We start from the raw sequence: 15325 nt of genomic DNA, 5'->3' as shown, positions 1-15325 counted from the left end.
ACACAACATCCAAACGTTTCTTGAGCACTCCCATGGTCGGTGACTCCACCACCTCCCTGGGCAGTGCTATCCAATGCCTGAATACCCTTTTGGGGAAGTAATATTTCCTAATGTCCAGCCTGAATCTTTCCTGGCACAGCTTAAAACCATTCCCTCTAGATCTATAACTGATCACACGAGAGAAGAGGCCAAACCCCAGCTCACTACAACCTCCCTTCAGGACGTTATAGAGAGTTATAAGGTCTCCCCTGAGCCTGCTCTTTTCCAAGCTGAACAATCCTAGTTCCCTCAGCAGCTCCTCGTAAGGTTTGTGCTCCAGACCCCTCACTACCTTCTTAGCTGAAGACGTTCCAGAACCGCAAGGTTTTCTTGCAGGGAGGGGCCCAAAACTGAATAGGTCAAACATCCTTCTCTCCATCATTGCTGTCACGTGGAAGGCTGTCCTTTGAACTGCGGTGACTCATGCATCCTAACTGCACTCCATTGATGGAAGCACAACGTGCATCATTGCAAATTGCTGGTGGGTTCCTCTATTGGCAAGGGATCGATTCACCTGGAAAGAGTAGATACACAGCATTTAGCGTCAAACTTTCACTGTCCAAGGAGGCAAAGGCTTGGTGCTGCCTGTCAAGCAGGTTTCAAGCAGCTTGCGAGACTCATCTGGGAAAGACAGGAGTCAACCAAAGATGTCAGGCACGGGCTTGAATGCCAGAAGGAGGTACAAGCCCACTGAAAGCATGAATTCTACCTGTGTTGCTGACAAGCAGTGTTTTGAAAGCTGGATTTGCACCCTTACCTGCCAGGACCACGACTTCTGCTTCAGAGGGCTCCCTGGCACTGCTCTGCAGTTGGTGTTTGGCCACAGGGGATGGTTTGCCCAGGCAGAAGCAGGAACGCCAACTGCCAGCTGCTGACTCTGCCCTCTTACTGGGAGAACTCAGTCTGGAGAGAAAACAGAGCATGCTGTCAGTCGTGGTGCAGGATGAGGGAAGAGCTGCACCGAGCCCTTTCCAATAGTTGCCTGTTCCCGCCACTGCCTGCTTTCTGCTGAAACACAGCCTAGAAACACCCTCTGTTTCAAACAGCAGAGGATGCTTCCATTCCTACAGCTCAGCCCTCAAGTCCTGCTGGCTACATTCCTCTCAATGATTTCAAGCAAGATTCGGAGCATGTGAGCAAAGGCTCCACAGCCGGACAGGAAAGGAGCTGGCAGGCGTAACTGCTTTCTGAGGAACCGTACAGTTATAAGGGAAGTTCAAAAGCATCCCTGACTCTTACATTAACACCTCCTCGGCCTCAGCTCACTACCACCTTTAATTTGTAGTGCCAGCAAGTCTGACCAACAGCTCTGCTTACAGGAGAAGCACAATTGGTTTCAGGCACATGGCCCTGAAATCTGGAAAACACCAAGATTTCCATGTACAGCCAGCACAGAACAGGATAGACGCCAGCGTGGCTTTCTGCATCTTGTGACTGCCTGCCCAACCAGGAAGGAAAGGCACCTTGTGTGGCTCCACTGAGGCCATAGGGCAACTGTGTGTTAGTTGAATCCTCAAAGATATAATGGACAAAAAATAAACCAATAAAAATCATCCGAACAATGATGGTAGGGGCTGGAAAGGGAATTCCTCTTTCTTTATCTTTCAGATGGAAAATCAATGATTGCGTTGAAGTTCCTCAGTACAGCTGCAGGCCCTTCCTCCACTTGTATCTTGCTGCTCCGTGTTGCAACAGGAGAGCTGCTCTGGCCTCTCCTCTCAGCCTGTGCCGCCTGCACGGTGAGCAGCTTTGTGGATGGAGAAACCCACACAGACTTGGGCCCAGGCAGAGAACTGTGCCCTGCAAGGGAAAACCACAGCTAAGACAGAAAAGGAAGCAGCAGCACAGCCATCCCCATTCTGCATATCTCTCAGAATTGCTCATCCGAGCCACTGGAAGAAGAGGAGCTCAAAATAACTGTGTGCTCAGAGGTATGCTCGTGGCAAAGGACACAGCCACAATTAAGAACAGCTCACTGTATCTTAAGAGGCAAACAAAAAGCCTAGAAAAACTAGGGGCCAGAGATCTCAGAAAGCATCACTGCCACACTTCAATCAAGTTTCACCTGCTTGCAAAACATCTTAAGAGCAGTGATGGTTTTCTCTATGTAAGGCTTGGACACTCTCAGGACCCATCAACAGGGCACCATATTCTAACCTAAGCCCAGAAGCCTGCTGTCTCCTCAACAGTAACAGAATTTTCAAAGGTCTTGGAGAAGCCCTGGATTGGATGAAGCTGTCAGATTTAGATCAAGCTAATGGAGCTACCTCTCCCATGGCTGGTGTGGATTTGGAGCAGAAAAGGACGTCTGTGTAAATAGTACTGTTGAAATATCAACTGGTAGAGCAGTGTTGCACATTGTACAAATCACAGTTGGACATCCATGGACAGCTGATGATAAAAGTAATTGTAGGGGAAGAGCTGGATGAAATATTGTTAAAAACAAATAATCATTTTAGCTGCACGTTTGTAAGCATTTCTTTTCATCCTTCTCAAAACAGTTTCATGGCAGAATAAAGAGGACACGTTCACACAGACATTTCCACAGCCAGACTAGGGAATAATCAAAGAATATCAACCAAAACGTGTTTCCTACCAGTTACATGAATCTTGAAGGTGAGTTTCTAGCCAGCAGCCTCGCAGCTGTACTCCCCTTTGTTGCAGTAATTCATTCCTGGATATAAATCACATGTAGAAAAGTGTTGCTATGATACTAGATGACCAAGAAAGTCCTATAGCCAAAATGTTTTGCACCAGAGAGGCTGTTAGTTGATCCTCCAAATGCAAGACACACAAAATGAAGCGTTCCTTTATCTCTGGGATTCCAAGCATTTTCTCACCTCTGACTTTCACTTGGAATGTTGCTTTGTCATCTTTTGTTTCACAGCTGTAGCTCCCTTGGTCTTTCAGGGTCACATTTTTGACCATGAGCTTGCGGTGCGTTTCCTTGGAGATGATGCTTGTCCTCTGGTCCTGCTTCACCTCTGTTTCATCTTTCTTCCATACGACAGCTCCGCTTGCAGCTGACACCTCACACACCAGCTCCAGGTCTTCAGAAGGACTGACTGATATTTCTGAAGTGGTTTTGGGCTTGCTGACAACATTAATGGCTTCATCTGAAGAAAAAAAGAGAAAGTGGTTTACATCCTGACTCAGGCTTATTCAGCACAGCATGAAGATACAGTTAGAACTGATTGTAATGTCTCTGCTCATTACATTTGGGTGATTGAGTTTCACCTCTGGAGGTACTCACATACAAACGTGTGCTTGATTCTCCTGTGTAAGGAAAGAGTAAGTTCTATGCAGACAGTTCTTATTTCTTTTAATCAATTCTGTATTCTGCACACGTTCTTCTGAAGCTAAAATGAAGGCAGATAAGTAACGTGTTTGCAATGCATGAACAAACCTATTCAACACTTTGTCTCTAAGCTAACAAGCAGCGTTTGATGAGCACATCAGTATTTCATGCCCTTCATTCCATCCAGACAGAACCTGCCTGAGGAGCAAGCTGATGGCTGTCAGCTACAGGCAGACCTAGCTTAGCATTGCATTTCTTAGAGCAACAACTGTTGCTTTTAGTCACTGAATATACCAAGGCCAATTGCTATGCCAGGCACATTTATGGCATCAGTGAACAAATAATGAGTTAAAAATTGTAATAGACAGGAGTCATCTATTCTTGTAAAACTAGGTGACCAAAGAAGAACAGTCCCTCTAGAGTCAAGCTGTTTAGAACTAATAGCATCAATCAATGTCACGTAGATATATTACTTCCCTGCCCTAAGACCATCTTGTGACCATTTGGTGCTCCTAATTAAGCCCTCTTGATGGCTTTTTTGTCTGAGCCATGTGACATTTTGTGATAGGAGTTACTGCTAGTGTTCCCTTCACCCTACACCAAAGTAGGAGGTATCCATTCTCAGGGAATCATGCAGGCTTCCTCTGTATTTGATGCTCAGAGACAGCCCCAGAACTTTTTAAATCTTAGCTTAGCTCTCATCCAATAATGTTCATCAAACAGTGCAACTTGTCCTTTGGGGATGCCTTTGTTCTGCATCAACCAGTTCCAACGGAGTCTTCTCGGCTTGTTTTAGATCAGTTTTTCAACAGATAAAGCCAGGGTCTTTGAATTACAAAGTGAAATTGCAGAATGCATGATTCTCAACCAAACAGAACGGGAGGTGGGATGCAGGGTGAATACCTGAGCCAACACCACCTGCAAGCAATCCTTCAATATCTTAGGAATCTCTAGCCATCCCAAATCCAGTGTTGGGCTTGATCTATCATCTCTGCTGAGTTTTTAGCTAGCTGATGGTGAGCATCTTGGTGGAGATGGGTGAGCAGTCGTACTAGAGGGTCTTAATCAACCTTAAGGATCCTGTGATCAGAGGAACGTGAATGTGCTGTTAAAGGTCACAAGCGCTGCACTGCAGCATGAGCATACACAGCGAAAGGTTTTCAGTAGAGCTTCGGTTCATAAATGAGGACTGGGTTATGGAAAATAGGCTCAAGAAATAAACCAGAAAACAGATCTTAACGCCAGGTTCTGTGAATGCAGCCAGCTGAATTTCACAGATATTGAATTTCAATGACAATTTCTTGTGTTATTTTACCCTCCAGCTCCACCCTGAACAGGAACAGGTCAGTGACAAGCATTACTCCTCCAGGCTTGACCTGACAGTGCTTTACTTGTACTATGAGCTAATGCCAAGAAGAGCAGGAAAAGAGTTTCATCCACGTGCCTTCTCCTTCCTTAGTAAAACCAGTGTGAAACTGCAGCCACGTCAGGCTGAAGGAGACGTCTCAGTTGTCCTGCCTGGATGCAGGAGCTCACGTGTCAGAGGATGTCTGGCACGTCAAGTCTCATGGCAGTGCAGTGCATGACAAACTGCAACAACACTTTCCTGTGGGCTCCTTTGGGCACGAGGCCCAGCGGGTGACACACCTCTGGCTGCAGCTCTTCAGAGCCTCCCAGCAGCCACGTGATGCCCATGGGAGAGACACAGCTGACCCGCACAGCAGATGATTTACCAGCTCGCTCTGATTTACAGCAAGAGAAGATACAAGTGGTGATGCTGAATGGTGAAATACTGCAAGTGTGTGGCATAGGTATAAGATTTGTGAGCCTGAGGATGTTCAAAGTCAGGATGGACAGGGCTCAGAGCACCTGATGGAGCTGCGGTGCCCCTGTTCATTGCAAGGGAGTCCAACTAGCTGACCCTTAAGGGTCTCTTCCCTATCTATGAGATACACAAAAGCTGATTCTGCAGTAACCAAGCTACCAACAGCAGCTGTTTGTCATACAGCTTGCCAACACAGATTTTAAAATAACAGCATTGATTACTCATTTGATAGTCACATTACAGTGCAAAGCACATGGAAACGTCCATCAGCTAATTCATTTAATTCTTTGGGCAGACCTGCCAGTATGAAATATTATGCTAACATGACAGAGAGAAGAAAAGCAAAATTAAGACTAGCTGACAAGCCGTGGCAGGAAGTTCTGCTCTCCATCAATTTAGTCCCATTATTCAATTCTGTTTGGAGATGTCTCCATGACTCTCTGGAGTTTGTTCTTTGAGAAGAAGCAATTAAGTAAGCTCTCCAATGCCAAAGTGCATACACTACTCTAGGCCTTTCTTGTTTCTCCATGGATCAACAAGGGTGACAAGCCAGCAGAAGATGATGAAGAGCCTCATCATGCAAACTCATGCATTTTATCCCCCTCACAGATGCACTGACAACTTACAGCATCATCCATTGAGACGTTGTGAATTTTCAGGGTGTGTTTCTTCCCCACAATGTGCAGTTCATATTTTTCACTGGCCTTGAGCTCCTTCCCATCCTTCATCCACTCCACAGTAGCGCCTGTGTCTGAAAGCTCAGCCTGCAGTTTGGCTTCCTCACGCAGCCGAGCGGAGATCTTTTCTACATCTTTGCTCTTATTGGTAAATCTCACTGCAGCACCTGTCAGGAGCAAAGGCCTCATTATTTCAATTTATATCAGGCTAACGTGGTCAATATTTACCACAAGATCTCTGAAAAAGTATCACCTTCTGTTCCTGCACTCATCATTGGGTCAGTGCTGAGCAATTCAAGATATTTCATTTGGTCTTCTTGCCGGATTTACTAAGTAAAAATCAACCAAACATCTCCTTCTACTGATTAAGAATGCTCTAAACATGCTTCTGCAGAGGTTTCCACCCAATGACAAACAGGTCCTCCCATCATGAATGTTTATTTGTTCTATTTTGTCATGCAAAGCTGATTGATAGAGATGTTATTGGAATGATTGCTCCCCTACTTCTAAACTATTCCAGTGCAATCAGAAAGGCTGTCTGAACCTGGAGCTGAAAGTACTGCTCTATGGTGATGCAGTGGTAAACCTGCTGACTGAATGCACTGGCCAATAGCTGTGAACTGCAGACATTCATCAGCTGGCATGAAGCAATCTGGTTCAGATACCAAGCAGCTGGGTAGACTGGCTTACCCTACACTCAGTGCTATCATGTTTAGGTCATTACCAGGACTCACATCAGTCCATGGGATGCAATTTCAGGTATTTGGTACAGGCAGTGAATGCCTGCAGCCCCAGTTCTAATCATCAGATCACAGCAACTATGCCTTGACTGTAAGAGGAAAGGAGAAGGATCAAAGCAAATACCTCTCACTCTCATCTTGGTGCTGACATCAACATTTTCGGCAACAAATTTCACTTCTGCTCCACCATCATTCTTGGTGATGTTCTTTATGATTAGGCTGTGAGTAGTTTGGGTTCACTTGATGATGCAGGTCTCGCTTTCCTGTAAGACTTTACCACTGAGGTACCAAGTGCTGCAACACATTGCTGTAAGATCAGTAGTAAACATGGCATCCCCTCCAGGTACAGCTTCACCAGCTGTTAGGGGGGATTTCACAGCCAGGACTGGTTCTGAGGAAGAACAACATGGATGTCTTAATGCTCTTTAGATGCAAGTCTGGTATCTCATTTAGAGATGGAAGATTAAATCATAGGTACATTTCTACTTCTCCCTTTGCATGAGTGCTGGAAGAAGCACTTCTATGCTTAAGATCTGTTACAGAAAGTTCTGCCTCTTGCACATGTGAGATATCAAAAGATAAGGATATTCATGTCTCTCTCACAGAAACAGAACTTGTATCACTTTAGTGGTAGCTGGAGGTTGACAGGAGAACTAGTAATAAAGGAAAGCCTTTGGTGTGTTAATGCACTACTATCCTTAAAGTCAAATGAAATATCTTTAGGGAACCAACACAGCTGCTCAGCTCACACTGACCCATTTCCATTGGGGTTTTTGTGCTTACCAAGGTGCACGCTCCCTGGGAATTCCAGAGACGGGCTCTGTCCATGCGCATTGACTGCAGACACTCGGAACTGATCATCAGCCTCTTCAGACAGATTGCTCACCGTGAACTCTGGGACGGGGACATGAGACTCGTGGCACCTCACCAACGTGAAGCCAGTTAGTTTATTGCCTTCCACAATGTAGCCATCAATTGGAATGGGGCATTGCATCTTCGGAGGGGACCATGCCAGCGTCACTGACGTTTCTGTTTTATTTTTCACCACGGGGTCAGCTGGGGGCTGGGTGGGAGGTTTTCTGGGAGCTGAACAGAAAGAAATACAGAAATATTAGCAGAAGGTCATGTAGGCTGGAAAAGACCTTCAAGACCAGCAGACTCAACTTTCAGCATGACCTACTGAGTCCCACCATTAACTACTGTGCTACCTGAGGACATACATGACAAGCTTATTCCTGCAGGTATTTGCATAGTGAATATATTCACCCTCTGGTTGCTTTGGAACATTTTAGAGGTTAAAATCCCATCAGACTTTTTCACTGTGTGCAGCCACTGATACAGGCAGGAGGCTGGGAGTTACCTGATGGGCTCTAGTTAGAGACTACTGACACAGTAAAGGATTGATTTCATTTCATTTTGGCCATCAAAAAGTTTGGAGTCTGGTTTAAGTCATCCATCTAGACTCCAATTATAATCATATGGAGAACAGCGCATTTAGGAGAACTCATCTCATCTTAATAAACCTGAATGAAATCACAGAATCATAGGATCACGGGAGGGCTTGGGTTGGAAGAAACCTTCAAGATCATCCAGTTCTAAACACCCTGCCATGGGCTGGCTGCCCACTAACCAGCTCAGGCTGCCCATCACCCATCCAACCTCGCCTTCAACACCAAGGACAGGCATCCACAGCTTCTCTGGGCAGCCTGAAATGGAAGCAATGAGCCACATGTTGAAGATACTCAAACATTCACGACTGTAGAGAGAGCCAAATACTCCATACATATTGCCTGCCTGGTCAATGGTATTAAAATGCCAACAACAGACTCATCCAGCTCATGGAAAATGGTGTGAACATGGCGTACAGGATTCTTCCAGCATCGAGTTAGATCTGCAAAGTGTAAAAATAGGAAATCTCAATGCAATGCAATTTTCCCTCATAACATAAATAGACACATAACTGTTTTGGGGTGCACTGTTACCAGCCTGTCAGTTGCTGTTGGTCAGTGCTAGATGCCAAAGGTCCCACTAACATAGCATGAAGCCGAAAGCTAGACGCTGGAATCAGATCTCCTGACCTTACCATCAGAAATCGAGATGTCATATTTTGCTCAGAGGTGCCTGCTTGTAGGAGGGACAGCTTCCGAGCTTTTTCTGCTCCAGGAACCAGCTCCAGCTTCAGGATTTAAACAGCAGTCAGAAATTAAACTGAGCTTTGTCACCTCCATCAAACAGAAGGAGTGGTTGGGTGGTACAGCTTTCCAAATCACTTAGAAACTGTCACAACAATCAGATGCCTACCTTTTCTTTTTGAACTTGTTAATACATAGAGCTTAATAGCATCAGAATGCCCCAAGCACTTCAGATAACACGACAGCTGTAAACCCTTCTTTAAGGATTCGTTTGTTTAACCACTGAGTAACTGTAATTCAGTGGTGCTGGTGGGAGAAGGGAAGTCCTAATCTTCCCAGATGGTGAATAGAGTTGATGTTCACATGCAGACTGGTGCTGCAGCACAGCCAGAAACCACTCATTTGGGAAACACAGCACCAAGAAAATAATGGGAATAGCTTCATAAAATCAGGCAGCTTCACCCAAATTTCATGTCAGGTCCATTATTCTTCCTATTTTCAGGAAGAAAGGTTTTCCCTTTTTCTTGTAGTTTTATTTTCTTTTCCTTTCATGCAAGCAGCTTTGTAGCTTAAAAAATTGTTTTCTAATCACCTCCTGGTGTGGACAAATCACACAGGTTTGACTCCATGTTTTACATAGTTAGCATTTTATATTTGTTCCAGTATGGAACTGTACAGCCATAGAATGGCCTGGGTTGAAAAGGATCTCAAAGATCATCCAGTTCCAACCCCCTGCTATGTGCAGGGTCGCCAACCACCAGACCAGGCTGCCCAGAGCCACAATCCAGCCTTTCCTCATAGGAGAGCTGCTCCAACCCTCTGATCATCACAGTGGCCCCTCCTCTGCACCCACCCCAACAGCACCACAACCTTATTGTCCACAGAAAGCATATAACCCTCATTCAATTGCCCTTCCACTCAGCTTAGAGCACTACTAAAACCAGCATCTTCACCTTAGCTCATCACACTGCTGCAGTTCCTTTTACAAGGATTTCACTGGCAAAAATTAAATCAAAGCCATCACAAGGGATTTAGCACAGTTACGTGTTACTGGCTACGAGAGCTGTCAGCACAGTCACCTGTCAGGCTTTGCAGCTGTTCTCTTTATGTAGAGGCACAACAAGGTTCAGACACCTCACAGTGCAATTCTCACTTGGACTGTAAAGAAAAAGGAGGCTTGAAAAGCAGCGTGTGGAAAACAAAGAAACAAGAATTAGAACAACAGTGGGGCCATGGCACTTGTAGGAATTGTTCTGCCTTTAACAGCAGAGCTTTTCAAGAAGTATGAGGGCATTGCAAACCAGACCAGTTTGGACAGATTAACAACTGCAAGTAGTGGGTTCCAAAATTCCAGACATGAAATCAAAGATAGAAAAACTCTTCACATTTTCATCTCTCAATTTTTCGTACATTGTGCATTACAGTGCAAACAAGTCTTCACATACAACTTGGAAGCTAAAGACAAGTCTGACAAAACAGACTGCACAAAAATGATGGATAATTAACAGAGCAAATTGCTCTTTCAAAAACAGAGTTTATGTCTTCTGGTCATAACACTTCAGAAGCCTCAGAGGCTTCTTCTCCTTTGTATATTTTCATTAATCTTAGATTTTGTTTTCATTCAATGTGACCTCACTAAACAAATATTGTCTAAGACCATGAGTATCACATAAATGTGCAGATCTCAAGCTGCTCACTTATCTAGTACCCTTGGCATGATGCTTTATTTTCCTCAGCTGATCATCTAGATTGTGCCTGTTGATTGTGCAACAACAGCCTGTTGGTCTCGATTACCTGTGAGAGGCTCTAACTTTGGCCAGGAAAAATCATTTGAGGACAAGTAATTCTCTTGGAATCAGTAAGGCAGTCTTCCCATTCTTTCTTACCAGCACCCATCTTACATGTTAATAAAGGATTCTGGAAATCAGTTTGAAGATCAAGAAACAATTCAGTTCAAGCATATGCAATCACAGGATTTGTACGTCACCTGCAAAAGTCATTTTATTCTATCCACAATCTCATCCTACATGCAGTTCCTTAGAGGGTTCCTTAGGCACACCAACCCCATGCTCCTATTACAGACCCTTGCATAAGACAGGTGATATACCTACAAGATTATCTACAGCTTAGACTATGAAAACAGGGAGTCTAGCTAGAGAAAATTATCTACCTGTGCTTCTGAGCAATCTGTTAACCACTCTCATACAGTTCAGGCCAATCCAAACAAGATGCAATGACATGTCAGCCACAGAAACAGCTTGATTTTAAGGAGTTTGTTTGGACAAGCCCCTGTTGCATACGGTGGTCAAACATGCATTACTTGGGGGCACATTGTATTTGATTTAACACATCCTCTTACCTCTGGCTTTGCACAGAGTCCAAAGTCTATCAGCTTCAAATTGTCAATCAGCAGATTTTCCCGGTGGATGAGAAAGCAGTCAGGAATGATTTCCACCCAAATGCCCAAGGAAACATCTTTTCTCTTCTCTTATTTCCTGCTGTGGACAGTGGTTCCCAGTCTACTCAAAGCTCGCTCGCTCTCGCTGTCTCAGAGATCTTCACTGACTGCTGGCAAGTTCCCATCTTCCAATATCCCAGGTGGGAAATACTAGCTTGTATCTGTTGGAAAGGACCTGGGGACTAGGAGGACAAGTGGTGAGAGACCACAGGCTGAATGCAAGCCAGCAGTGTGCTCTGACAGAAAAGAAGTACAACAAGATCATCAGCTGCATTAAAAAGCAGCACAACCAGACCAGGACAAGTCATTCCTGCTTCAACACTCACTGGACCACATCTACAATACTGTATCTGGTTTTTGGCCAGGAAGGATAACAACCTGAAACAAACTCTGAAGCAAGTTCTATGGATGACCTCCAGCCTGTGCAGGGGGCTGAAGCTCCCACTCAGAGAAGAGAAGCTGGGGAGAATGATCTTTGTGACAGAAAATCCATTGGATGGGGCCAGAGGAATGCATCTCACCCCATACCCTCTGTACAGCCACCATTTGTTTAAAGGATCACTCTTCCTTGAGGCACAAAACTAGAGCAGGTTACACAACAGACTGACACCACAAGGGCTTCTCTCGAGATACAAACTGCAGCAAAGAGCATCACAAAAATGTGAAACCAACACTCAGATCAGATCTGTGTCTCTGCTCCGCTCATTAGGAGCATCATGTTTTACTCCCCTTTCAGAGGAAGATACTTCTTCAAGGATAACAAAATCCAGCTCAGCTACAGAACACAGTACCACATAGCAATAAATATCTAACATTTCCTGTAGGGAAAGAATCCTAAGCACAAGTTATTGTCTGAGTTTCAGCTGGGACTGAATTATCTTCTTCAGTGTCTGATATAATACTACGTTTTCATTCTAGAGAAACAATGGAGATAGCGCAGTGATGCTTACAGTTGCTGCCAGGCAGCGTTGTACAGAGCCACAGTCAATCTCAGCTGAGAGCCCAAGGAAGTGAGAAGGAACAGAACTAGGACAGCTGACTTAAACTGGCCAAAGGATATTCCATACTATATGACATATTGTGGAAGGAGTTTTGAAGGGGGTAGAACTTCATGTAAATCTCTTCCACTACTAGGAGGCTAACTGGACACTGATTGGTAGGTGGTGAGCAATTGCTTTGGCATTCATCATAACTATTATCCTTTTCTCTATCTCAGTACATAATTCTATCTCAACCCATGAGTTCTACTTTGTGTTACTTCTCCTCCCTTCAGTTCTCTCCTGCAATCCACTGGAATGGAGTGGAGTACTGTAACTCTCTCTGCCAACAGAAAAATAAAAACACATTCATTATTATTTATGGAAGACTGACTGCAGTTCAGGCTCACTGGTTTGAGGTCTCTGGGCATAACCCTGACTGTGAACAGAAGCAATTGCTGAAACAGTCTGTCAAAAAAAGACTGGAGCTTCCTCTTCCAAAAGGCGGTCCTTAGAAACAATGCAATCAAACAGCTTCCCTGTAAGATAAGGTTATCTGAAAATGCATTTAGAGAGTATCAGAGAAAGATAAGTAAGAAAGACAGCACAGAAAGCAGAAACTATTTCTTACCTCTATGACTATAAATATTTCTTTGATGTCTCTCTTACGTGATCCAATGGGCAAACATGTTGATGACTTCAGTTCTTCATGGCATCAATTTCTGTTTTAGCATGAGGCAAGTCATCCTTAAGAGACCATAAAAGCAAGCGATGAAATCGCTAACTACTGTGACATACCAGGTACCACATCTGACTGCTGTGGAACAGAACAAGCACATATGGGACAGTACACAATTCAACATCAACTCAGCAATGACTGACATCACTCCCATAGAAATTCTGAAACAGAGCTGTGAAAAATGAAAAGTAAAACATTCAGCATTTTCATTGGCATTTTGGTAAAGTTGCTGTAATAATGTAACAATAATGTAATGTAATGTAATGATGTAATAACTTCCTCCATTTTAAAGCCAGAGAATTCTGCCCTCTGAACAACCAGCAACAAGATTTGTGGTGCTCTGTTAAACTTTTTCCAGCTCTACAGCATCTTTCAAAAGGCAATGGGACCAGTAGGCTGCATTCGTATGTACCATCCCACCTGCCCCCGTGTTCTTGAGAACTCCACAACTCCAACAGAAGATATTCTCATATTTAAATGCCTTTTGGCTTACCCCTACAGTAACTTTCTCCATGATTTTTAGTGCAACTTTTTCACCAGTAAGAAGATGCCGCATAAGATTTACGTTTGCAAAACCACCTACAAATCAAAACACAGATGCTTAAAGTTGAGTGTGAATTCTTCTCTAACATAACATTACAATTTCCAACTGGTTTAAAAAACGAATTTCAAATTTATACAAATGAAACCTGACTTAGAGAACTGACAAGAGCTGTTAATCTATTCTCAGATTAATTCTAGAGTGGTGAGACAGACTGTTAGGCGTGCTGTTTCTGTACAAAGATGACACTTACCCGTTCCAACTGTTTCATGGAATTCCTAGTACTTGAGAATTTCCTCGTAGTCACTGACAGACATCCTGAAATGTGCAAGAACTGAAGATCCTCCAAGCACGTGCAATGAAGAAGTGCCAGCAGTGTTCACATCCTACTTAGGACATATTCTTAGAGGCAGAAGGGACACTCGTGGCAGATCCAGCAATGCTCATCTTCTCACCAACGTGCATCCCCCTCTCACCCAGCAACAACAAAACACAGTGCATGAAGCTGGCTTCACTTAGGTTAACAATATGGAACATCCCTCAGGGCTTTGTGCCACAGAGCAGTAGCAGGGCTGGACTACAGCTTGAGGAAGCAGTGGAAGCCTTTCCCTGTATGGTTACAGTGTCCCTGCACGCACCCCACAGCCAGAGCGTTGCAAGCTGAGCTGTCTTGCTGTTTCTTGTACTCATCCCAATCTCTGCGAATGAAAACTCAGAATTCAGTCAAGGCGTTGATTGAGCACGAGCGTGCCTTTATTCAATAGGAAAAAGGAGGGGGTGTGAGGTCTGGAGGAAAGATGGGACTCATTCTCTGTTGTCTGACGAGAGTGTCTCAGAAGTCGTGCTGTTGCCCGGAGCCTGGGACTCTTGGCCTGATTCTACCTCCCCCTCCAAGATGTTTGGCTTCTCCTCTGTAATGCTGACCTGAGCCTGCATGGTTGTGCTGCTGTCGGGGCACTCGTGCTGTGCTTGGGCTGGGCTGTCCTCGAAAGGCACTCGGTTCAGGCTGGTGCCTGAGGAGTCTGGCAGGCTCAGGTCAGCAGCTTCAACAGGTATGGGATGAACGAGAGCTTCAACGATGATGGCATTCTTCTCTTTATAACTGATGTTATACGGAAGGCTTTCATCTGAACTGCAGCATCCTGTGCTTAGTAACAGTTCTTCATTGATGGAATCACAGGATGCTGCATCGTAACATGCCTGGCGTCTTGGAGATATACAAGGGCTTGGGTCACCTAGGAAGGAGTAGACGCACAGCAGTTAGTGTCAAAGTTTCACAAGATGAATCATGAAACAGGTTCTTGACATTTGGCTATGCAGTGATGGTGGGCAGAAGCAAATAGGCTTCTAGCAACAGTGTCACTGTCTTGAAAGTGATCCTCGTGCAGGTCCAGCTCTTGTGATGACAAGAGACTCATTTGGGAAAGACAGGGGTCAACTGAAGATGTCAGGCACAGGCTTGAATGCCAGAAGGATGTACAAGCCCACTGAAAGCATGAATTCTACCTGTGTTGCTGACAAGCAGTGTTTTGAAAGCTGGATTTGCATGCTTACCTGCCAGGACCAAGACTTCAGCTTCAGAGGGCTCCCTGGCACTGCTCTGCAGTTGGCGTTTGGCCACAGGGGATGGTTTGCCCAGGCAGAAGCAGGAACGCCAACTGCAAGCTGCTGACTCTGCCCTCTTACTGGGAGAACTCATTCTGCAGAGAAAACAGAGCATGCTGTCAGTCGTGGTGCAGGGTGAGGGAAGAGCTGCACCGAACCCTTGCCAATAGTTGCCTGTTCCTGGCAATGCCTGGTTTCTGCTGAAACACAGCTTAGAAAAGCGCTCTGTTTCAAACAGCAGAGGATGCTTCCATTCCTACAGCTCAACCCTCAAGTCCTTTTGGCTAAATACCT

The 15325-nt window shown here is 44.8% G+C and overlaps 2 protein-coding genes across 5 annotated transcripts; both read right to left on the bottom strand.

Moving 5' to 3' along the window:
* Positions 1-2641: 2641 nt before the first annotated feature.
* Positions 2642-11471, bottom strand: LOC146754828 (myomesin-2-like). 4 transcript variants are annotated; one of them, XM_085526606.1, is made up of 3 exons: positions 11071-11471; positions 7363-8470; positions 2642-3155 (listed from the first exon to the last, which is right to left on the bottom strand). In XM_085526606.1, the coding sequence occupies exons 2-3, from the start codon at positions 7571-7573 to the stop codon at positions 2725-2727; spliced, it is 642 nt and encodes a 213-aa protein (XP_085382732.1). In that variant the 5' UTR covers positions 7574-8470; positions 11071-11471; the 3' UTR covers positions 2642-2724. The 4 variants fall into 4 exon arrangements, 2 of the variants coding, with proteins under 2 accessions (XP_085382732.1, XP_085382731.1); XM_085526605.1 differs by lacking the exon at positions 11071-11471 and having other exon boundaries at positions 7363-8684; XR_014938564.1 differs by lacking the exons at positions 2642-3155; positions 11071-11471 and adding an exon at positions 6726-6886 and having other exon boundaries at positions 7363-8684.
* A 2759-nt stretch (positions 11472-14230) lies between these two features.
* LOC146754827 (rho GTPase-activating protein 32-like) lies at positions 14231-15125 on the bottom strand. The gene is made up of 2 exons (XM_085526473.1): positions 14981-15125; positions 14231-14661 (listed from the first exon to the last, which is right to left on the bottom strand). The coding sequence occupies exons 1-2, from the start codon at positions 15123-15125 to the stop codon at positions 14231-14233; spliced, it is 576 nt and encodes a 191-aa protein (XP_085382599.1).
* Between the last annotated feature and the right edge of the window lie 200 nt (positions 15126-15325).

Source organism: Coturnix japonica, chromosome 37 (genome assembly GCF_054131305.1).
Source record: "Coturnix japonica strain WE chromosome 37, WE-NBRP24, whole genome shotgun sequence".
Lineage (NCBI taxonomy): Eukaryota > Metazoa > Chordata > Aves > Galliformes > Phasianidae > Coturnix > Coturnix japonica.
The sequence above is the reverse complement of the archived record's forward strand: the minus strand, read 5'-3'. Positions and strand labels throughout refer to the sequence as shown.